The 24841-nt window shown below is 39.2% G+C and overlaps 1 protein-coding gene across 1 annotated transcript in view; it reads right to left on the bottom strand.

Moving 5' to 3' along the window:
* Positions 1-110: 110 nt before the first annotated feature.
* SLC24A4 (solute carrier family 24 (sodium/potassium/calcium exchanger), member 4) overlaps positions 111-24841 on the bottom strand; it is a 90917-nt gene continuing 66186 nt past the window's right edge. Inside the window, 7 exon segments of the mRNA XM_010003755.1 lie at positions 111-263; positions 2007-2072; positions 2715-2827; positions 4567-4681; positions 6884-7050; positions 18717-18858; positions 20312-20481. Coding sequence (XP_010002057.1) covers positions 111-263; positions 2007-2072; positions 2715-2827; positions 4567-4681; positions 6884-7050; positions 18717-18858; positions 20312-20481 — 926 coding nt within the window.

Genomic DNA, 24841 nt, shown 5'->3' with positions numbered 1-24841 from the left:
CAGGAATGACACTCAAATTACTGAGGGAAAGAAAGTAGAAATGTGAAATGCCTGCTGTCATTTACAGCATGTGTAATCAGAAGAACTTCAGTCTCTCTCCTTGCTGTGATTTAAAGTTCTTCTCGGCACATAGGGAAGTTGACAAAGGTGAAGACGTTAAACTCTATCAATATAGAGAAACACAGGAAAACAGCATAAAGAAACAACACGTAGATGCCTAACTTCCTGTCAAGTTTCCACTTATTTACATGGATTCCAAACACCTGCAAGCAAACAAAATGTTAGTTAAGTAAGCCCAGAGGAGACTTTTAAAAATTATTATAATTACTAGTATTATTATAAGCTATAAATTAGGTTTTTTAAGTAAAGATCCTGGATGAAGATAAAAATACATTCTCAGTATTTTATAGCAATGTATGTTTTTCTGATCAAGAAAACAAATATAAAAGCCCAAACTAAGAACTCAGATTCTGGTCTGTCTTTCAGTTGTCCTAAGATCCTCCTACAAAATACTAAATGAGCCCACTTTAAGGCTTCTTCACAAGTTCTTCATTTAAGTGAGACATAGGCCCTGGTTGCTCAGTCTCAGTACATGGGACGCATTCTAGAGAGTCAACACTCATTCATTGACCCAGTGTGAGCTAAAGGAATGCACTGAACTACGCATGGATGCCTCTCCTTCCAGTGGTAGCCTTAGGTCCCAGTAGTACAACAACACCTAATTAATGTTCATTCTTGCAACAGCTACAGAAGAGGTGCTTTATTGGAAGTTTTGCTCAGCTCCAGAACTAATGGGAGTTACAAGTTACATGTAGCAAAGCAATGAAATCCTCCGAAAGGCATCTATTTTCAGTGCTGTTGAGTACCTCTCAGTTATTTGTTTTGCTCAAAACTCTGAGTTTTTCTGGGAGAATCTGTGTGAATCGGGGTATCCAGCAGAACAAATGAGACAATAATACATGCTTCAAACTCAGGTGACATGGCTTCTGCTATGGAAAGACTCATTTCAGAAAAATGTGAACACCTAGCATAGTAACACATCTGCATAATCCTCCCATTCCTGTCCAAAGTGCTGATCGCCAATACACACACAGCAACATTAGACACAAACATCTACAGCACATTTTGTTGTTTCCCAGGCACCGTGCAGTACAGCAGAACTGGAGACATGGTAAGAAAAAACCAGGTTCCCACAGCCTACAAATCAGGTGCACCAGGAAGTTAGTGGCAGAGTGAACAGCCCTGGTCATTCCATCACTGAAGGTGTGCACAGGTGATGTGGAGTTTTTTAAGATTTAGTCCATGCAACAGTGTGAAATCTCCAGTGATGATCCCCACCTCTACAGAACCTCTAAAGGGCCTCCACAGGCAATCAGTGAAAGATGTTAGTGTAAGTGAGTATTTTTATACCTTTGGGATTTGATTCTTCCCACAGAGGGCTCCCTGGGAGTAAATGGGATCAGACCTTAAGTACCAGCAAAACCGACTTTTAAAACAGAATTATTGTTTCAACTTAATAAGTCATGTGTTACAAGGGTAACAAAGTGTCTTATGCTGAGTGTTATTTAGCATGCCTAGTAAAAGTCGAGGTTCACAGACCTCACAGACTAGTCTTCATTAGGGTTTTGGCTACAGCACTTGTTAAGTTTAGGATGGTTTTGGAAAATGGAGACATGGGCAAAGGGTGATGAAGGATACTTGGGTCTTGTCCTGACACAGAGACAGGCCTAGGGCACATAGCTGAACAAAGGAGCACAGAAGTATTGTTGGATCCCACAATTTCAACACTGCCACTGAAATCAATGGGACCTACATGCACCCAATGTCAGGTTTCAGTCCTCAGTGAGGAAAATTGTAGCTCTTTAACTCATGGCATCGCTAAAAGAAAGACACTTTACAAGAATCTATGCTTTGGGGATAATTATTTCTATTTTGTCCACCTACAATATTCAAATACCAAATAAGTATTTTTCAACAGGAATACTTGAAGACCCTCAAATACTTACAGTAAGTGCCACCGATCCTAGCAAAAGTGCAACTGAATAGACCAGTCCTTTGCTGTTTATCTTAACCTGTGGGAATTAGAGAAGAGACCCTTAAAGTGCTCAGCATATAATAACTGTACTTTGGAGATCAGAAATCAATTTACTGATTTATGGTCCTCCTTCTTTTTTGAATAGTGACTGACTTACACATTTTAAACTATGCAAATCCATGGAAGATTCATCATATTGAAGAATGGGAAGATTAAGGAATCAAAACAAATGTATAAACAATACCATCTCCATTTAAAAAAAAATATAAAAAAATCAGCATTTAAAATTGATTTTATGTTAAAGGATCCTCAGGAGAGAGATATGCTGTTGTTCTCATTTTAGAGACAAAGACCCTAAGGTACAGTGAGACAGCCAGGTGTGCTTAAAGCTGTGCAGTGAAAAAATGACAGAGCCATGAACAGATATCCCTGGCACTATTTAGCTGCTCTACAGTATAACATACTTCAGTTGACAAATTAGGAATTAATTGCAGCTTGTAGAAGAATTTCCTTAACTCCTGATTCCTTGACAAAGAAACACCATCTTACTTAGTATCCAATAACATGCTCAGCAGGTTGCTCAGGTTTTATTTTTTTTAAAATGACATGCTTTATTTCTAGGATTATTTTATTTAAACAGACAAAAAGAAAAACTCAAAGATCTGCCAAGCATACATACAGTTGATCCAGAATCAATCGCCATGGTCTGCAAACCCCATGGAACCCCAAGGCCCACCAGAATGTCAAAGACATTGCTCCCTATTGTGTTGGACACTGCCATGTCACCAAGGCCTGCAGAGAAAAAAAAAGCGGAGGACCATTACTCTGTGTACTAGAGGAAGCTAAAGGGGAATGATCTGCAGTGATCCAAGTCCCCTTGAACTGGCCAGAGTATCTGAGGTAGGAAGACAACTTCCATAATATTTGCATGACTTCTGAAAAAAGTGTGCAAAAAATTGCTCATTCCAACTACATCTTTCTTATGTCTTGAAGAGCTTTTACTGGGTGCATGGTATCCATTCAGCACCTGAGTTCAATGCCAATTTAAAAAAAAAAAAAAATACAATTCCTGTTGTAAGTAGTCTGCAGCCACAGGGAAGCTGGAGATTATGTACTGGATTTAGTATGTGGACACGTGGCCTTTATCCCATGTGAATGATGAAAAGTGATCCTGAAAAGAACCCAACCAGATGGTAGTCAAAAAGATATTAAGCACTTCTGTGGGTCTTAATCAGCAAAATTTCTCTTCAGGAACAATAAAATGCTACAGGAAAGGGAAAAAAATGTGAATGGTGGTGAAATCCCTAGGCATTACTCAAAATCTAGTCCTAATGTTCATCTCTGGCTGGCATCTCATTCCGCACCAGTGTCAATGGATGTGAGGAAGGCAGAACTCTTATCTGCCTCTGCTAATTTCTCTTAGGCATTGTCCTAACTATTGAATGACTTCCACAAAGTGAATACTGGAAAAGAAAAGAAAATCTGAAGTAAATGAGAGTACTTTGAAAGTACACAGAGTGGAGATAGACACTACCACGCTATAAGTACAGTTCCTTCTTGCAGGAAGCTGTTGAAATAAAGGCTGTGCTTTGGATCCATGCTAGGGTAGTGTCCATCTCTACTTTTTAGATATTTGTCAGTAAACATCACTCCTGAATCCAAGCAGTGTAAAATCCCTCTGTTGTCTTTGAGAGAATGAGGCTGCTTTTTGTAAAGCTAGTGCTTACCTTCATTTTCAAAGGAAAAAATTCCTACAGTAGCTTTGCCTAATACCAAAGAAGAGCTAATCTAAAGAAGCAGTCTGTTCATTAAAAAACTTAACATGTTTTCCTTCTGTTTTTACAAACATCTGTTCACTTTAATACTACATATGGAAAACTAATTTACTAGGAAGGTGATTCCATAAGAATCCTGAATACCTTTTTGTACTGCTTTTTGTGAGATTTTCTTACACACAATAAATTATAAAACCTGGAAAATGAAATATTTTTAAAATATAATTCTTTTCAATCAAATTACATTTATCAGCACTACTCCTACCTCAAACTACTAAGTGCAATTCTTCATATGTCCCAATAGGAAAGAGGTATACATTTGGATAAGAGGTATGTCTGGAGCAAAATCACTTCTGCCAGATCCTCTTAAACCATTTCACTTCCATGGGTTTGAGAGCTCTAGAAATCAGTACAAGTTTTACATGGACAAGTGCTGGTAAGCTTGTATTCTTCAATGTAGTTTTTAATAGCTGATATTCCAGTTTTGTCTACTACTTCAAACTTTTTACTACGGAATATCTGAGTTTTGAATGACCTTTTAGACTGCCCAGTCCCAACATGCAAAATATAACTGGACAGGAGGATTTGTTTTGTTTTGTTTTTCAGTAGTTAGGAAAGTGTTTTGGCTTTTAACAAGGCACTGAAACAGTAAAAATAATAAAACAATAAAATTGCACTGAGAATTTGTATGTATGAAAGAAGCAAATTACAGAGCACGGACGTAAGATTGCAGTAATGCTTCAGCAGACACAGTACCTTGTCTTGCTACTATTAAGCTGGCCATGCAGTCTGGGACACTTGTTCCTGCAGCTAGAAAAGTAATGCCCATGATCACATCTGGAATCCCAAGGGTGTATCCAATCACAGTCACCTGAACAGTAAGGAAAAAAGATTAACCTATCATATTTGGAAAGTCTCCTCATTCCAATACAGTTGTGGTATACTCTGGTCTTTGATTTCTGCTGTGGACCCTAACAGGATTAGACTCAAGATACTTGAGCAGTTCTGCAAATTTGGATAAGCAGTCTATAACCAACCCTGTGAAAAGGAAAAGTACTTTGGGTCATATTATTCAACACTTATGAGCAAACAAAAAGCTCAGTTTTCTGTACTTCCAAAGGACATACTGATCTCTTAAGGAGGAACACAGACATAATCCCATCTATGCTTTGTTGTGGGGTTTTTTTTAATTCCCAAGAATGGAAATATTCTCTCTAGTTCAATTCTTAAAAGAATTGCAACCAATTTATATTGTGATATAGGAGCAAAAATATAAAGAACTTATTTTATCCCAACAAATGAAGAAGGAATCAGTTTCTTGTGTGACTCTGATATAATCCCAAAGTGAGGAAGTCTGGTTATATTGTCCTCTGAGAGTCCAGATGCAGCTTTAAAAGAGCTTAGGGAATGGCTGAAGCTTGTAGCAGAGCTCTTGAAAAGGACAGGGAACTATTTAACTGGAACATCCAAAGAAGGCTGAACCAGCACCAAGAAAAGAGGCTGAACCAGCAGCTGAAAAGGAAATAGCCTAGTGAGAGTGAGAAGACTGAATCAGGGACAAGCAGCTGCCTCCCTGCTGAGACTGCTAAGGGTAGAAGTCATTAAGGCTCTATGTTTTTTTCTTGAAATAGCTTTTTTTGAAATAGACTCTTACATGAGGAAAACTGGACACCAGAGAAAGGAGCACTTTAGGAATCCGCTCACAAACCTTATTCTCAGGGGCAAGGTGTGACTCAGAAATAGAAGTGGGCATGATTGTCCAGCTGCAAGTGGTAATGAGGTATTAAGGTCTGTCTGCCTCATAAAATAAGCTGTGTTTCAGCCTTGATGACCACATTTCTCCTTTGTGAAAGAGATACCTAGAAATGGAAGCAATGTATGGAGCATGGCCTTGTAAAAGACATATGGCATTAAATGAATGTGTGGATTTGCCACCATTTTGCCAAGCCAAATGAATGGCTCGCATTGGAATTTCTGCAAAACAGTCTATGTTAAGAGCAAAGAGAATTACTTTACAGTGCAAAATTTACACAGAAAGTTGCAAAAAGGGTATAGAAAACACAACATTCCATGAGAGGAAGCATAAATATAAAGCAGTTTGCAAATGCCTGACACATTTGAGGAAGGTTGAGATGTTCTCCACCCAAAAAGGATTTTGCAGGTGAGAAGATCATGAACAAAAATTCTTCCATATGCATGACTAGAAGAGTGTGTGTGTGTGTGTGTGTGTGTGTGTGTGTATTTATATGACTGTGAGTGTGTATATGTGAGACTATATATATTCCAGTAGGAAACCAGCTGCAGGTTTCTTCACTCTATTTTTCTTTAAAAGAAAAGGCATATAAATTCTTCAGCAGCACATCCTACCAGTGTTCTGGTTACAGATACATACAACTGCTTGGGTTTCCATCTTTAATGTAGAAAAATGTTCTGTACTTAAAAAGCATGGCTAGTTTTTCTGTCACAGAAACTATTTCTATTACAGAAATGTAAATTTAAGAAAATGAAAGAGGGTAAGAAAGAAAGTAAAGGAACTTATTAAAATCTTCAATTGTACTCCTTAATTGTCAACAATTTACACCTGCTTCTTACAGATCTAGGACAAATATAAACATACCAACAATCATAATACTCTTCACTAAGGATTTTCTTGCATTATTCCACTCTACTCAAGGTGTTTTACACCACTTCCAAATTTTCAAATATTGCCATCCATCTGCTCTTTACGCATGTTTCAGTATCAGACCCTGCAACCAAATTTGTAAAGGTGCCTCAGCTGTGGAGAATTAAATGCTTTCATTTCAACTCCATTTTTTAGTAGGATGTGGATATTTACATTCTCTTGAAAATCAAGCTGAAACCTTTCTGTACTGCATTGGGCCCTGTACAGTAAAGACCCAATTATTTGTGCAGAAAAGAGCAGCAGAAAGCTAGAATTACAATAATTAGAGTGCGAGCTAAAGAGACTGCCCTACAATTACATGCCTGCCTTTAACAAATACACAAAAGAACTACAATCTATTTTGAGTTGCACATTTCACTCAGCATGGAAACTCCTGCTACATGCACTTACCATCCACACCATGAAGTAGGAGAACAAGGCAATCCAGAGAGTGGATAACACAAATGTCAGCATAAAAAAGCTCTCCCAGCGTGGTTTGCTGCAGTTTGGAATGGTGCAAAAGAGCACGAGTATCAATGGCCATGTCAAAATCCATTTAACTTTGTTCATTTTCCCATCTGCAGGACAAAGGAAGGAAAGAGCCAGTTTAGCTTTCCCATCACTATCCTCAGCCCAGTTACACTTCTTTGAACACAGCAGATGACCCCAGAAGATCTCAGAAGGATGTTTAGAAGTGTGCATCTCAGCTCATTTTCCAGTGTACCTTTCATCTACACCTCCTGTCACGCTCAGCCAAGTTCTGCATGCACATCCAGAATCTTATAGTTAAGCCTGCCAACGTCTGTGTAAATCCATGAAAGAATTACAATGATTTAAAAGCATGGCTGCATTCAAAACCAAAATCAATAGTCAGGTTTGTTGCTTTTTCAAATATCTGTATTCATTAATCCAAAATGAAAAAAAAAACAACAACCCACTACAACAAAGCAAAACAGAACCAAAGAACTAAAGCCCAACCCCCCCATACCTTTTAAAAAGGAAGATGGAACTCCATGTAGTGAAGTTAACCTGTACCTTCTGTGCAGCAACAGAAACTATTTTCGCAGAAAAGAGAAGCACAGCCCCAGCCTATGAACATGACAAACTTGTTTCACATGCCTGACTGTGTTCACTTGGGCAGGATTTAAACTGGCATTTTGGACATCTAGACTTATCAACTCTCTCCAACTGCATATAGCACCACCCTGAGATGGTCTCTTATTCTCTAAAAAAGAAAACTGAAGATACTGAATTACCTCAAACAGATCTCCAAAACTGACTGGTGAGAAATACCAGAAAACTGTCATTACTGAAAACGAATAGAGACTTTCTCATTTTTTTAAATTTAAAGTATTGTAAAATTGCACATAAATCTCAATACGTAAAATAGAACTATTTTATAATTGGGCCATAAATAAATGGGGCACTTGTATTTACATTTCATGAGGCATCCTGCGAGTAAGATAACAAATTTGTTTATCACGCTAAACTGGAGTATCACACCAACAGCATGGTGGGTTTTCTTTGGGTTTTCTTTCCACTATTTTAGAATTATGCTAATAAGGATTTCCATCATTAAGTGATAAAGGCATGCATGAGATTTAATAAAATACAACATTTTTAATAAAATGTTTGATTACAATTAAGAAAATTATCGGTTGTATATTCCAGTGATGTTGTTTAGCTAAATTTATAAAAAGCAGGCAATAATCAGTGAAAGCTACTATCAATTTCACAAAGAATTTTCTTTCAGCAAAGACATTGGGATTTAGGAATTGTTTAATGGGAATTTTTGTAACCTAATTATACTGAAATCTGTCCTCTGGACCAAAGTGCAGCAGATGCAATGAAATTAAATAGCAAACATTTAAGAATTAAGAATGTTTTTGTAGTTTATAAGGCTACTTACTGGTCTAATATAACTCAGTGCGTTCAAATGCAAGACTTTATTAATTTACTGTGGCACATATTCTAGTAACAAATTGTCCTGTATACATTATGAAACAGCTCCTTAACTTGAGATGCCATCTACCCACCAGGAAATTTAGACTAAGCTTGGGTCTTTATTCCTGTTTAAGCTTGTGGAAGTTCTAACACATAAAACTACTGAATTCTCCTGGGGTCAATTCTAATTCTAGACATTTTACACTTTATTCGACCTATTATGGATTTTACAGAAAAGTCCTTTTTCCCTCTCATTACATATACTGCTATTTTTAAATTTTAAAATTTTAAAGTGTTATCTTTTATCTTTTCTGTACAGAAAACTCCACTTCTTAGCTCACAGCCCACTTTAATCCTATTAACAAAGCTGTAAATACCCTATGGTAATGTATACCTCCTCCTGTTTAATTTGTTACTGTTTGTTACCATTAGGATCATTACAAGACTCCTGCTAGTTAATTTGTACTCTTTGTCTACCCAAGTTGCTACGTTTGGTTCATAGTCAAACAAGCCAGCAGGGCCTAGACCAGTAATCTCCTTGCTGTGCAATTCCAAGTGCAGGGTGAGGGAGTGACTGACAGGGGAACATTTTGGATCTGATTCAGATCTGGAGCGGATGCAACCTGACTGACTTCAATGCTGCTGCACACAGGAGCTTCAGTCCTGTTTCTCTTTTCAATAACACCAATGAAAGAAACAAGGAGAACAAATAGGGAATAAATAGATGCACTCAGCCTCTGCTCGGGAATATGTATCTTGTCTGGATCCTGTCTTGTGTCCTGAATTACTTAAACAAATGCTTAGCTGTGAGAATTCCCAGTGCCTCACCACTGGCCCTGCTATGCTTGCTCTGCTCCAGGAAAGCTGAACTTCCAGTGGGGGAGAACTTGCCTTTCCCCTCTCTCTGCTCAGCTTGAATGGATGCATGCCAGATTAAAATTCCTGCCTGTATTAGTGGTGATGCTTTATCCAGACAATGTCAGGAGTCAGAACTGGTTTTTATAGCCAGATGGTTTGTAGAAGTAACATTTGCATTCATTACCAGGCACCTAGGCTTGATATTTCAGGGAACTACATGCAGTTTTGGGTTTTGTTGGGTTAACAGAGAAGCTTAATGGCCCTTTGCAGTTAACCTGGCATAGTTCTGAGCCACCATGGCCAAAGCAGCCTACTTGGCACACTTTACACTGGCTTCTCTTTCGTGTCAGGATTTGCCAGCTCTTATAAACTTCTATATAAAGCCTTAAGTGTATCTTGTCTCGGTTCTGCCTCAGGCCATTTTCCTCATCTACTATCAAAGAACTTGTGTGGCACCCAGTGCTGAAGAAGTCTTCTCTTACGATGTAACTTGGTAGTTAAGTAAGACTTTAGTAAGTTTAGTAGCAACGTCAAAGTGAGACTTGATTTCCTCTGGAATCAGATTTACTTCGTTCCTTTCACCTGGCTTAGATGACTGCACAAACAACATACTTGAACATTTTTATTTTTCTTATTTCTTTTGAAATTACTTCTTGTGTTGCTCTGTTGTTTTGTTTTTGACCACGTACTCTAAAATAATAATAAAAATTATTTATTGATACATTTGTTATGTTGGAGTATAATTTTAGTTCATGACAAATTGTTTTATGATTGTTGCTTACCTCACTATTACATCTGAAAGGAAGAAAATTACCAGCCTCATGAAGGCCATTATTCAATACAGAGATGTTCTGTAAAAACAGGCATAAACAGTCCCATTACAAGGCCTTAAGCCAGCTGTTTTAATAGCAGTACTGGCTAGTTCTGTGAGCCCTGGCTCTGGAGGCTCCTGAGGCAACCCACATAGCTGAGGAAAGGTGTATTTTGTTTGTTGCACCTTCCATGGCAATAATGAAAGAATATTGCTTTATTATAGAAAGCAACACTGGTCTATATTCTGTTTACTTGAACTTGCTGTAAAAAAAAATCAGGTTTTTTTTTGCATGAATTTGCTTTTCCTACTTTATACATCTGTTTTTCTGTTTCTGAAAGCCAGGCATGCCAAGTATTTCAGAGGTACCCTTACAGAAAAGCCTGATCACAATGTTTCTGAAAATGAAGCAGCAGACCTACAACAAAGAGCCCTTTGCTAATTTCCAATACATTTCTGGGCTTGTTATCTTTATAGATGTTATGTTCACAATAATTACTTTCACATACAGACGGTGAATGAAGTCAACAATACACACGACAGCACTGACAGGAAAGGAATATTTCCTTAAGGTACTTAAATAAGTGCCTTTTTACAGGAAAAAAACATGTCATATTCACAGCATTCAAACAGAGTTGGGAGGAGCTCAGTACAAAAAGTGTGAAACTACATTTCTGTTTTCATTCAGGCCAGGAGTGTGCCCTTGAAGTAAATCTCCTGGTTGTCCCCATTTACTCTATCTTGGTTTTCAACAGAGACTTCCCTTGCATCACAGAATCACAGAATAGTCATGGTTGGAAAGGACCTCTGAGATCACAGAGTCCAACCATCGCACCAGGGTTCCCTTGACATAGAGCTGAACCAGAGGCACAAGCTTAGAAGTGGTCCAAATGATAGGAAGCATTTAGGCCAAGGGGCTAAGTTATAGCTACTCCAAAACAGAAGTTCCAAATGCATACAGTGCAGACAGCATACATGTCCTAGTCAATAAGCTGCACAGAAAACACTTCTGCTGAACTTAGACTGACTGGAATCTGCAATTACACCATCAGGAGCCAGATCTAAGTTGCTGCAGTTGGTTAAATTTCACAGAATCACAGAATCATCATGGTTGGAAAACACCTCTAAGATCACCTAGTCCAACCATCCACCCCGTGAGGGGCCCAGAACTGAACACAGTACTCAAGGTGGGGCCTCACCAGTGCCACAGGGGCACAATCACCTCTTTGCTCCCTCTGGCAACACTACTCCTGCTGCCAGCCAGGATGCTGTTGGCCTTCTTGGCCACCTGGGTACACTGCTGCCTCATCATGTTCATCCCTGAACCAACAGCAGTTCCTTTTCTGCTGGGCAGCTTTGCAGCCCCTCTTCCCCAAGCCTGTAGCGTTGCCTGGGGTTGTTGTGGCCCAAGTGCAGGACGCAGCACTTGGCCTTACTGAACCTCACACCACTGGCCTCGGCCCATCAACCCAGCCTGTCCAGGCCCCTCTGTAGAGCCTTCTTACCCTCAAGTAGATCAACACTCTAGCCCAACTCCGTGTCACCTGCAAACTTACTGAGGGTGCAATTATCCCCTCATTCAGATTATTGATAAAGATACTGAACAAGACTGGCCCCAAAACTGAGCCCTGAGGGACACCCCTGATGACTGGCCACCAACTGGTTGCAACTCCATTCACTACAGCTCTCTGGGCTTGGCCTGCAGCTGTTCTTTTACCCAGTGAAGAGTGCACCTGTCTATGCCACATGCTGCCAACTTCTCTAGGAGAATGCTGTGGGAGATGGTGCCAAAGGCTTTGCTGAAGTCGAAACAGACAATATCCACAGCTCTTCCATCATCCACTGGGCAGGTCACCTGTTCATAGAAGGAGATCATGTTGGTCAAATGGGACCTGCCCCTCCTGAACCCATGCTGGCTGGAGCTGATCCCCTGGCTTTCCTGAATTTTCCGTGTGAGTGCACTCAAGACTAACCTCTCCATGATTTTCCCTGGTATCAAGGCCAGGTCGACAGGCCTGTAGTTTCCTGGATCCTCTTTCAGCCCATTCTTGTAGATGGGCACCCCATTTGCCAGCCTCCAGTCATCTGAGACCTCCCCTGTTAACCAGGATTGTTGATAAATGATGGAAAGAGGCTTGGTGAGCTTCCCCACCAGCCCCCTCAGCACTCTAGGGTGGGTCCCATCAGGCCCCATAGACTTGTGAGTGTCCAGGTGCAGCAGCAGGTCCTTAACTGCCTCCTCCTGGATTATGGGGGATTTTTCTGCTCTCTGTCCTTGTTTTACAACTCAGGAAACTGGATGCCCTGGGAGAAGCTGGCCTAACAATTAAAGACAGAGGCAAAGAAGGTATTAAGTATCTCAGCCTTTTCCTCATCCTTGGTTGCAATGTTCCTCCCCGCGTCCAATAACGGATGGAGGATCTCCCTGGCTCTCTTTTTTTGTTAATGTATTTGTGAAAACTTTTTTTGCTGTCCCTTATGACAGTGGCCAGATGGAGCTCCAGCTGGGCTTTTGTCTTTCTAATTTTCTCTCTGCATGACCTGTCATGGTCCCACTCAGTCTTCCCTTTAGCAGTGTGGCAGTCAAGAACAGAGCCCCGTTCCATGCTTTACCTACTACAGAACATGCCTGAACATTCACGTATGAAAAATGCATCTCTTGCCACAAGGCAATTAGTAGCTGACTGACCTAAAAAAAACATACAACATCCCTGAAAAGCATGAACGTAATTGGCACACAGGATTTTCATAACTGTATCATTAGGAATTAATATAAACTTCTAATTTAAGGCAACTTGACAAAAAGGAAAGATTTCTCCTAATTTAAGTCTATCTGCAAAATGAGAAAGGCTTCCTGGAGTTTAATATTCATTTCTATTTTTCTGGAATTTTGCTTTTGGCAATGGCAAGCTTAGAAGAAAAGCAAGACACAAGATTATTGCTGCCAAATTTTTTTTGGTGCTATACTTTATGATTTTTTGATATTTTTTTTTACATTTTCAATCCCTCTACCATTTTTTACTTGACAGAAAACCCCAAACCGACTGTTTTCCCTCCAATGAAAAGTCGTTTTTAAATCACCTGTCCCCTTGGTCCTCATTAGGCTTCATAATTACAAAGATATATTTACACTTATGTATCATTAGCAAAATTAATTCAAATTTTGACCTGAAAATGTGTAATGGAAACATTCTCACCTCCACACTGGGAGCTTTGTAATAATGCAGACAACATGTGAATTTCTGCCAGAAAGTTCTGTTGCTCACCAGAATTGAGACTGATCGGAAAACTTAATATATGTAAATTAGCCAACCTAAAAGCCTAATTAATTTCTGAGAATGTGTAGTATCCAAAACACAACAAAGGAATACAATTTTCATCCCAAGTATGGGACTCAACATGGAAACTACTGAAATAGGTGGAACAAACTAAATCCATTGCGAATTTTTCAACAGATTTATTTTCCACTGAAAAAAAGTCTTTGTTGCAAAATAAAACATTTCTGAGAAAATGGTTTTCAAATCTTTCCTGATTTCAGCTCTGCAGCTTTCCCTAAGAACTGTGAAGTCAAGAGACTCTCCCTGTTACCTCACTACAGACAGGCGACGTAGTGTGCAAAAGAGTATCCACAAGGGCTTGGCCTTTATCAGCCTTCCAAGTGGGAACATTCTTGTTGCAATTCTCAGGCAACAATTCTTTGGAAACATTTTTTTTTGGTGGAAAACACCGAGGTTTTACTTCTCATCCCCATTCAAACAGACTATTTTCCAAACTGCTGACACTTTTCTCGGAAGTTCCATTTTCCAGAGTACATGTTCCAAATTCCAGACCATGAGATCTATCCAAAACATTTCAGATTTCTATTTTCAGCCTGTGCTTTTACCACACTTTGCATATCCAGATTTATGCCAATAATTTTCTCTTAAAGGCATATTTTTTGGTACAGTGAAAACTAGCCCAGAAAAAATAATTTGCTCCAGTATGCAGAAACAAGGTTTGCTCTTAGAGTTACTACAGGTTTACATAGGACAGTATTAAAAAAAATAATAAAATGCAATTGAATAGAGGTACTTCCCATATCTTATTTCAGTTGGTTGGATTTTGGCATTGTTTCTTTTGTATGCTTTAACTTTACTGGCTACTTTATCAATGTGTTTTTTTTAAGGGAGAACTGAAATTTACAGAGTTCTTCGAGTCCCTCTTTGCCCCTTCAGAATGAAGTGACAAATTACTAAATTAAATCCTTGCCCACTTCTCTTCAAATCTATCCTGTGCATCCTCCTCAGAGTGCTGAGAGAGCTGGCAGATGTCATTGCTGGGCCGATCTCCATCATCTTTGAGAGGTCATGGAGAACAGGAGAGGTGCCTGAGGGCTGGAGGAGGGCTGAGGCCACTCCAGTATTCAAAAAGGGTAAGAAGGAGGACCCGGGGTACTACAGGCTGGTTAGTCTCACCTACATCCCTGGCCAGGTGTTGGAAAATATCATTCTGGACATCATCACAAAACAAATAAAAGCAAAGAATGAAACTGGAGCAGTCAGCATGGATCCACCAAAGGGACATCATGCTTGACCAATCTGATTGCCTTCTCTATGTTGTAATTATCTGGCTAGATGAGGGAAGAGCAGCAAAGAGAAGACAGTGCTGGCATTGCAGAGAAGCTAAAAGAACTCTCTGCATCAGTGTTTGTAGAGACAGAAACTATAGTGATTTCCACATGGAACTCTTGTATCTCTAGCTTAACTTTGAAGACATACAATTCCATGGGGGATATAACAAAAAGCTACAGCACACTGAGTGTCCAAAAGTTAAGTACATGGGGTTTGCTTTTTCACTGTCTTCCAATAAAATATGACATTAAATGAAGCTAGTAGGAGCCAGGTTCAAAGCAAGTTCTTCACACAACAAACTCCTTCACAGGGGATGTTGACAGCATTAAATGAAAATTAGACAGGTTAATGAAGAAGAAATACATTAAGGATTTTTTAATACACAGACACTGCACTCAGTCCAGGAAGTTCCTTGAGCTGAAAACAGCTGAAGGCCAACTTGTCCTGTCTTACTCTGCATCAGGTTTCTTCATAAAGTCATGGTTGGAGAAAAAAAATTTGGGAGAGACAAACATTTTGTTTAATCAAGTCCAAACATTTTTTTAATGTTTTTAGTAGATACTGTTAATTCCTTTTTCCTCTATCTTATACATTATCTACATTTTGGATCCGTACAAAAATGGGCAGGATTGCTAATCTCCTTTATTGCCATCTCTTTTTAGCTCTGGGAATTATTATTCCTATTTTAGCTAACACCATCACAACTTATATAAAGCATCCATGGCCCAGTCCTGTGAGAGAAGGAGTTCTTCTGGAACCAGCAGGAGCTGAGAACACTGAGTATTTTAAAGGATCCTGAACATGTGACATTGAAAGGGATTTAAGCATCCATTAAGAGCTGCACAAAAGTGCTTTTCTGAGTATGGGCTCTAAAAGACTGCTGAGCTATACAAGGGCTTCTAAACATCAGTTTGTTGTCAACATATGCCTGTTAAGTTTCATCCTGCTTTATTCTAATTTTTTGGTGGTTTTTTTTTTTCTGTTTTTTTGTTTGTTTTTTTTTTAAAGTTCAAGACCTGTTTCCAAACAACTATAATCAAATTGTAAAGCATGAAATAAGCCTCTCTCTTGGAAGATAATTATTATGCCCTAAAGGCTAGGTTAAGAAATAAATTCCTGTTTTAAAGAGAATGTTCCTTGCCACACAGAAACCAAAGGCAAAGGCTGGTTTTCATTATACCATATGTAGTTTTCATAAAACCTGTGTGTTGTCTCCCATTTCAAGATGGGTCTGAACCACACCCTGAAGGTGTATCTCTTGATGTTTGTCATATGGGATCTAGGATGGATGCTGTAGTTTGGTACTGTTTTCATGTAACCATTTTTTCCTTTATTTCTGTGTGCTAAAGCCCTACATTTATTGCTGTGCATTGCCATTGATAGAAGATAAGAGAGAATAAGCACAGATGGCAAATGATTACTGGGAATCACTCAGAGCTGATGTAGTGCTTTAAACTTCACTTATATTTATTTCTGTTTAAAAAAAAATCCTGTACTTGTAAAAGAATCTGGAATACACAATTTGAATGAGGAACATCAGGCTCCAAACCAGGCTAAAGAAGGTGACTACAGAAGAGCAGAAAAAAAGGTTTGGGTCAGTTCATGGTCATTTCTGTTGCAGCTCTTAAAATACTGGAGTGACTATTCTACTTGGCGCGCTGCAAGCAGTTGACTTGGAAAGTCCTATTGGGAAATGAAAGCCTATTCTTCACAGAGCTCTTTGTAGTACTGAAAGAATACAGGAACTTCAGATCTTTAGAAATGTATGTGCCTTATTACTGGCCTGAAAATATATCAAAAGAAGAACATAGGTGATTCTAGGAAAATGTCTGCAAACTACCTTCTCTCTAAAGCCAATTTGAAATGCCAGGACTTTTTTAGGTTACTGAATGTGCTGCAGTTCTTAAACAACAACAAAGCATGATGCTGGTTCTTCACATTTTCTCCAAAGTTATTAAAGTAGCAATTCTAGAAGCAAAAATAAAAGAATTATCCCTCAAAATGCATGAGTTGAGCAATGACAGTCTAACTGATAGATAATCATCTCCAAACAACAAAGGAGTAACAAAACCTGAAGATAACAATGAAGATTTTAAATTACCACTTTAGCACTCTTAAGCAAACTCTTTGAGTTCTTGTTGAACTATTGCTCCATTCCAGTATGAACTGTATCATGAGTGGTTTCACTTTGGCCTGTTACACCTCAATTATCTTTGAAGACCTCAAAAATGCAGAAAAACTGCATTTAGAAAAGGCCAGTGGCAGAACTAATAACCCCCCCTTTCGTCTACTGTGATTGTCACACACTTTGGAAGCTCTACTCCAAAATTAATTTTTTTATTCAGAAAGAAGTTGTCTGAGTCTTGAACAAATCCAAGTTTGACAATTTGGTCTCCATGTATTGTTTGCCACATGTTAAGATTTCTGCATTTCTGGAGAAGACATAACTGAGGGGGAATCCTATAAATGCTTCTAAATACTTAAAAGGTGGGAGTCAGGAAGATGAGGCCAGTCTTTTTTTCGGTGGTGCCAAGTGACAGAACAAGAAGTAATGGGCATAACTGTGAACATATAAAGTTTCATCTAAACATGAGGAGGAACTTCTTTGAGGGTGACAGAGCACTGGAACAGGCTGCCCAGAGTGGTTGTGGTGTCTCTCTGAAGACTTTCAAAACCCACCTGGACGTCATCCTACGCAACCTGCTCTGGCAGGGGCATTGACTAGATGATCTCCAGAGGTCCCTTCCAACCCTTAACACTGATTCTGTAATTGCACTGCCCTAATTAAAACCTGAATTAAAAAACTTGCTAAAAGCAACTCAGTTAAAAAAATCTTTGCCAACACGTACATTAAACCCTACATTTTTAAGACGGTTTGGGGAGAATTTTTTGTTCTTTAGAACTTGTTACTGTTACTGTAATTATTAACAACGTATTCATGTGCACAAGGATATTGCAGATTTGCATCTTCTTTTTTCACCATACAATAAAAGAAGTATTTTCATTATCTCATTGATTATCAGAAGCCCATCTAATGGGCATATCTTCAGTGAATCAGTTTATTTCCATTTTACACCCTTGATGAAAGTCCATAAATGCTGACTGCAAGAAGCTCCTGTAAGAGCACACAGTACAGTAACACATGAAAACATCTAGTATTCACATAGTAGGCTTCAATGCTTGCTCAGTCACAAACACCTCTTCTAAAATGACAGCAACTGAAGCAATGGGACCTCCAAGAAGTTAGAATCATACATAACACAGAAAACTCTTTTTCACTGCATGTGATATTCATATATGCCGATTAATATCTATGTTAAACAGTAACCGTGTGACAGACTACTGACTACATTTCTGTGAGGGGTGATACAATCGCTGCTGTCTAATCTCCAAAGCATTTGTGGGAGACTGCATCTACAATGTGTTAAGGGAACCAACACAATAAGGTTGGTTATATATAGCCATTTCCAACAAAGAGTTCCTAAAAAAATTCAGAAGGTGAATATTAGTAAATACTGCTATTCTAATAATTTCAAACACTTTCAAAGATATTAAACACTTGTTCTGCCCCTAAATCTTTCTCTCTCTTAACCAAGAAGCCTTCCAAGCAGTCATTAAATGAAGTTATTATATATCTATACACCTAGCTGCCTCTGGTCTAGCAATGTGGAGCAAGCTATGATAAACTGCTGGCTTCAAAATCACTAGCAGTGCAGTGCTCACAGGGTTGGTCTGACTTGTTTTTTTAATATAAACCTGCCTTACCTGCTTTCCCTTCACCTCTGGCAAACCAAGACTTTAACCATGATTGTGTAAGATGGCTGGAAAACACTATACTAAGATTTGTTTTTAGCCATGTAGCCCCCAGCCCAATTTGACATCAAATCCAGCCTTCAGACAGTCATATAATTCCCCTTCCTGCTCTCCCCCCATATATGCTGTCTTCTCTTAAAATCCAGTATTTTGCATTTTAATTATCTTCCTGTTTCCTTACTATAAAGGCCTAGAAAGGAAGTCTTACCCGGCACTGAAAAGGGAGACAGACTGTCCTCTTCATTTTCCTCTTGATTCACCACAGGGATGTTCCCATTTTCAATGTTTTCATGTCTCCCATTCTGAAGTGCTTTGCTTGAGCCATTGGCAGACTGGATTAACCGCTGACGCTGCACAGTATCAGAGACAAAACTGCCATAGTTTGGAAAATACTGACTTTGTTAAATCTGAGTTTTATCGTCTGTCCAGCTCCAGTCATGTGAGCCGTGATGTTTCTCCACAAAGCCTTCCAGTCAGTAAAAATAAACAAATAATAATCTATCTGTGGCCTACCTATCTCGATCAGGCCAGTGTTGGCCATCCACCTTCAAAATTACTGGCAGGAGTCCTTCAGGCCGTGATGAAGAAAGCTGTCATATCTGTTCTTCTGCACCATGTTTTAATGAGTGTGGTTATTCCAAAGCACTTCTCACTCAACAGTTCCCACTCAAACCAACAATAACACCATAATCTAGTGGCAATACTCATTTCTGCACTATTAGCATTGGCTTATCAATGAGTTATTGCCCAGGATCTCCCCTACTCAGGTCCAAGGTGTCTTCCTCCTTCTCAACCCCCTTCCTGGAGGTGAATATAAAGGTCCTACAAAAGCATGACTTACCCTTCTTGCCCTTGTCTGAGTACACACTTTCATGAAACCCGTAACTGCCCCAGCAGACATGTGTAGGAGTGCTATAGTTCCAATACACGACACAACAATTACAGGGCTAGGTTTAAAAAGTCAGTATATATACCCATTAATACACCGCAGAATGTGTGATGTAATGGTAATTTCCTATTTCTTTTATTTTTTTAAAAAATAAACAAATCAGTTTCTCAGATGATATCATGCAGGACCAGTAGTAAGTGTTGCCTTTTTCATGACAAATTGTTGCCTCTTCCTAAAAAGTGCTTGGAAATGCCTTGAAAAATACAGTAACTGCAGAAAAGCAAAAGAATAAAATCTGAAACCAATATTAACACACTGTAATTAAAAACAGAGGTAGCTCATATCTGAAAGCTTTGGCAGCAAGAATACATAAGAATGTAGAACCAAAATGCTCTGGTTTAGAGAATGATTTTTGCAGATGTTGAACTAGCAGGATCAGCTCTTTGTGCACAGATCCATTAAGAAAGAAACTTTTCTGATCACTGAATTGCCTTCAAAGCAGAATGTTTACAGAGGCAACTGCTGATATGTGCCCCATCTGATCTTCAGCCCTTGACTACACACCACCAAGCTGACTTCCTAACAAACACTGTTCAATTTGCCTTCAGTAACAGATACATTAGTGATGCTTTCCTTCACTGGTGACAATACATCAAAAGTAAGAGGTAAGTGAAACCGTCCAGGGCAAATGGAGATAAGAGAGTCCCCCACTTGGTGGACTGCTCTCCCATTAAGACAGGCAGCAATACCGCTTGAGAATTCATCTTCAAATGTGCCGAGACATAGCTGCTAGAGGAAGACACAGATAGAGCCCATCCCTAGGGACACAGGAGAATCTGAATTCCAGAATCACTATGAATAATGGCTCTTTGGCAACCCCTCTGCCTCATTAGTTGTTTTCTTAATGAACTTACCTCATTAATGATGATTCGGCTTGCCATCCGCATTCTGGTGCGCGGTCCAAATTTATTTGTAATCATAATCCTTAATCCAGCTTCAGGGAACCGGTATTTGGGGGGACTGGAGCAGATGATCTCATCCACCATCACAACACTGTTTTTGCCATACTGCTGCATCCCCTTCACTAATGATCACAACGGACAGAGTTAGTTGTGGAACATGCATGCTTCCCATCACCTAGAGTCATTCTTTTCAGGATCAGGTGGGGAGTAATATCCATCTGAATGCTTGAATTTACAAGTGACTTTCCTGTAGTATTCCTGCAGCCTGGTAAATCTGCTCATCAACTGGGCACTGTGTTAAATCCAATCATGATCTCATCCACCATCACAACACTGTTTTTGCCATACTGCTGCATCCCCTTCACTAATGATCACAACGGACAGAGTTAGTTGTGGAACATGCATGCTTCCCATCACCTAGAGTCATTCTTTTCAGGATCAGGTGGGGAGTAATATCCATCTGAATGCTTGAATTTACAAGTGACTTTCCTGTAGTATTCCTGCAGCCTGGTAAATCTGCTCATCAACTGGGCACTGTGTTTAGATCACATCCTGAAAAGGGATTTCTGCTAAGGTAGCCACCAACCCACTCTCAGAAGAGTGGGAGCAGTTTTTATTTTGCCATTCATGCTGTAGCACCAACTTTGTTTGCTTATGTCCCACTATGGCTTTGTAAGCCCTCACTAAAAGCACTCTGCAGTGCAGATAGCACTCCTGAAACCTCTAAACCTATCCCATTGGATCAAAGTGCTGCACATCCAGAAGTCCCTAATGCTGTGCTCCCTCCTTTTGGAAATCTTCACTTTACCTTCACAGAATATCATCAAAATCTCTTATATGACAAGATTTGAAACCATGGAAAACAACAATTGTCAAGAAGAAGCATATTATAAATAATCCTTTGTTAATATAGAGGAATTTGTACCAAGGTTAAGAGTTTCATTCTACCATGTTAAGAACAGAGAGAGACAAAATTACACTGAGAATCAACACAAGTACAGGCAAGGACTTTCAGAACTCAACAACAATCCAATATTCTCACAAATGCTACAGACTACACACAGCAAGAAAAGCAAGGCTCAGCAGACAGGAGACGTACCCAAGTGGTGTTAGAAAGCAGGGCAGGAAATATGACTGTAATAAATATTAATTATTACATGTAATAATATGTACAGAAAAAAAAATAATAAATTGTTTGCTGCTTGTTTTCTGCTTTGCTTAGCTTGGCCTCACCCTCCCACTCCCTTTTGCATTATGTTATTTACAGTAAGAAGCGGAAGAGAATTTAGGTAGAAATGAAAGATAATTATTAGTACATGGTTCCAGTAAGGAAGCAAAGGGAATCTAAGAAAACACTCAACTCAAATAAAGGAATTAAAATGGACTTGCTCTAAACATACAGAAATCTATATACTGTCATATTTTAACATAGATACAGCGTTCAAATATTTTTGTTTTTCAGCAAGACCAGATCTATGTGTGCATGTAAATCACAGCATGCAATGAAGGCTTTGCTGTCTCTGTCATCTTCTAACATATACGAATAAAAATAACCTTCCATTGTCATTCAAGAAGAAAAACCTAGCAAGCCCCTAAATAGCCAGTAAACAGCTATTCTTTTAGCCTTTAGGATTCAAGTCTTGCTTTGTTTCACTAAAATGAGTTTTCAATTAGTACACTGGGGTTACCTGAGGTGTCATAAAGAGATCTTTGGTTTCATAAGGAAAAGCGACCTACTCAAATAATCCATTCTGTAGTTCTGTCTTGCAGCTTAGTATCTCTGAAGGAGAGTAGAACTAGTAGTAATTTTGCATTTGTTAAACACAAAGGTTCAATTTTCCTCCCCCTGCCTCCATCCTGACATCTGAAAGAACTTAAACTTGCTGAGTACTGCAGCTGATAATGCAAAAAGGAGCACATCCATTCCAATGGCTCTTAGACTGCAGCAGCTTCTCTGTGAAGCCAGACACAATTCCTAGGAACCAGTCCTCAATGAAGAGGACTCCACCACAGTAGCTTAACATCTGCTTTTGTTAGACAAAAAAAAAAAGAAATGTTTGACAGCAATCATGGTAAGGCAAAAAAGCCAGATACCTTTTTAACAGTTTCCTCAGATTAACTGCTCTCAATTCAATTTCTCCAGTCTCCAAAGTGCTTCTTTACCTTACAGTGTCATTAACAACATCAAAGCACTGCAAGTTACTCTGGGACTCTTTCTCAGAGCACTAAGAAGACAGTGACCAAACATACAGTTTTTATAAAATACAATGATAAAAAACTGAGCACTAATGTACAATATAGAAATATGTACATAACTGCAACTATTTTGACTGACTGCAGCACGTTGCTCTTATAATTTTCTAACAGCTCTTCAGTCTCACTTCCTATACCCATAAACATACATACCTTGGCCACATAAAGTACAAACAGGCTCCACCTAAAAACTGCAAATGTGAGGCAGAGCAAAGCCTTTTTCACTTCTTTGTGATATTCCTTAGAAAAATATATTCTGAGAACAGCTTTTCCTTTTAACAAACTACCTAAACTTCCTGCTCACCACAAAAGGTCATCACCAATTACCCTGTTAAAATCAACTGAAAGCTTCTTGCTGACTTCAGCTGACTCCTGATCATGCCCTCAGGTACCTTCATCACACTGACCATAAATCCACCTTTCTCGAGATTTTCTGGGTTTAGGCAGGAGTCGAATCATGCCACCTGGTGGAAATTTGGGTCAACGTAATAAAGGTCAATGGGCTGTAAGCCCCATGTTTGTACTTTTAAAATAGGTGCCTTATTCACAAAATACAAATATTTTGCCTTTACCTGTGTCTGTAAGACTCAACCTTGAAACTGATTTTATCTTATGGTGAAAAGCTCTCCTTTTTCTCTCTGAAACTTGTGTAATGGAAGCTTTTATATTGCACCATTGGAAGCTTTTGAAAGCAGTAAAACTTAAAAGCATAAAAGGAATCTGTGCAGCATGTGAAACCCCCTTTTACCTGCACCTTAAGCAACAGGCTAATCATCCTTAGTAGGAAGAAAATTCCTCACCCAAAGCAATTGTTCTTTTTTGGGAAGTAATGAGATTTTCCTCCTGTGGAAAATCAGATTAAGGTTAGACCTAAACCTTGATGAAGCCAAAGGAGGTTTTTCAGTGGATCCTGAAACTGGCTAAACACTGGATGGAGGTAAGGCAGATACCAGCTCTAGTTACTGGTCCTGCTAATAGTTACTGTCCCTGCTACTAGCAGTGTTCCTGCTTCTGAAAGCTGCTGCTGGGGAAGGTGCAGCTTAGCTTATGAAGCCAGTCAGCCAATGGTCAGCTAGCAGCAAGTCACTGATAGATAAGTCATAGCATATTTTGACTCAACTGGAGGGAGATACAATGGGCACCCATGTGATAGCTTTCTAGGACAGCTTCTTGACACACAAAGCACTCATCTACAAAGCAGCTAGACTAACACTGCCATCCTCCTCTCCCACTCCTCACTCCAATCTGTCACCTCCTTTATCATAGAATCATTAAGGTTGGAAAAGACTTCTAAGATCATCAAGTCCAACCATCAACAAACACCACTATGCCAACTAAACCATGTCCAGAAGTGTTACATCCAGATGTTTTTTTTAACACCTCCAGGGAATGTGAATCCACCACCTCCCTGGACAGCCCTATCCAATGCTTGACCATTCTTTCAGTAAAGATTTTTTTCCTCATATCCAATCTAAACCTCCTCTAGTGCAACTTGAGGTCATTTCCTCTTGTCCTATCACCAGTTACTTGGGAGAGGAGACCAACTCCCACCTCACTACAGCCTCCTTTCAGGTAGTTGGAGAGAGCAATAAGGTCTCCTCTCAGCATCCTTTTCTCCAGACTAAACAATCTCAATTCCCTCAGCTGCTCCAGACCATTCACCAGCTTAGTTTGAAATCTGTGGCCACACAAACACTCTGTGCTATCATCCCTTTATCACAGGGTGGCTAGAGAGGAGGTGGTGCAGGGACATGACATCAGAACCCAACAAATGCCTCAGAAGTTAGAAACCACTAATATCTGTTTTCTTTCACTGGATCACCATTTTCCTGTGTCCCCACTTGAATACATCAACAAAAAACTTCCCTAGGAGATATCCTCTGAACCTTTTATGTACATACCTCCATGTTCAAGTGATAGACTTCACTATATCATAGACAAAGTTAAAAAAAATTCATTGTAAAATGAGATCAAAGTATTTCAAAGACATTTTCATACAATTATGCTATTATGTCCTATGAGAAGTAACTTTAAATCTATATGAAACCATTGTCTAAACACCATACCTGAGAGTAAAATATCACTGTGATGTCACTGCATAAACCTGTAGTAAGTGACAGTACCTACCTTGAAGAGATACCAGCCCAAACACTAAAAACAGGAAAGAGCGGGATTCTTTGAATCTGTTCTCAACTCCTGTTGGTCAATATTTGTTATTACATTAGAACC

Source organism: Chaetura pelagica, unplaced genomic scaffold (assembly GCF_000747805.2).
Source record: "Chaetura pelagica isolate M959 unplaced genomic scaffold, ChaPel_1.0 scaffold48, whole genome shotgun sequence".
NCBI lineage: Eukaryota > Metazoa > Chordata > Aves > Apodiformes > Apodidae > Chaetura > Chaetura pelagica.
Note: the sequence above shows the minus strand (reverse complement) of the source record. Positions and strands in the feature narration are given on the sequence as shown.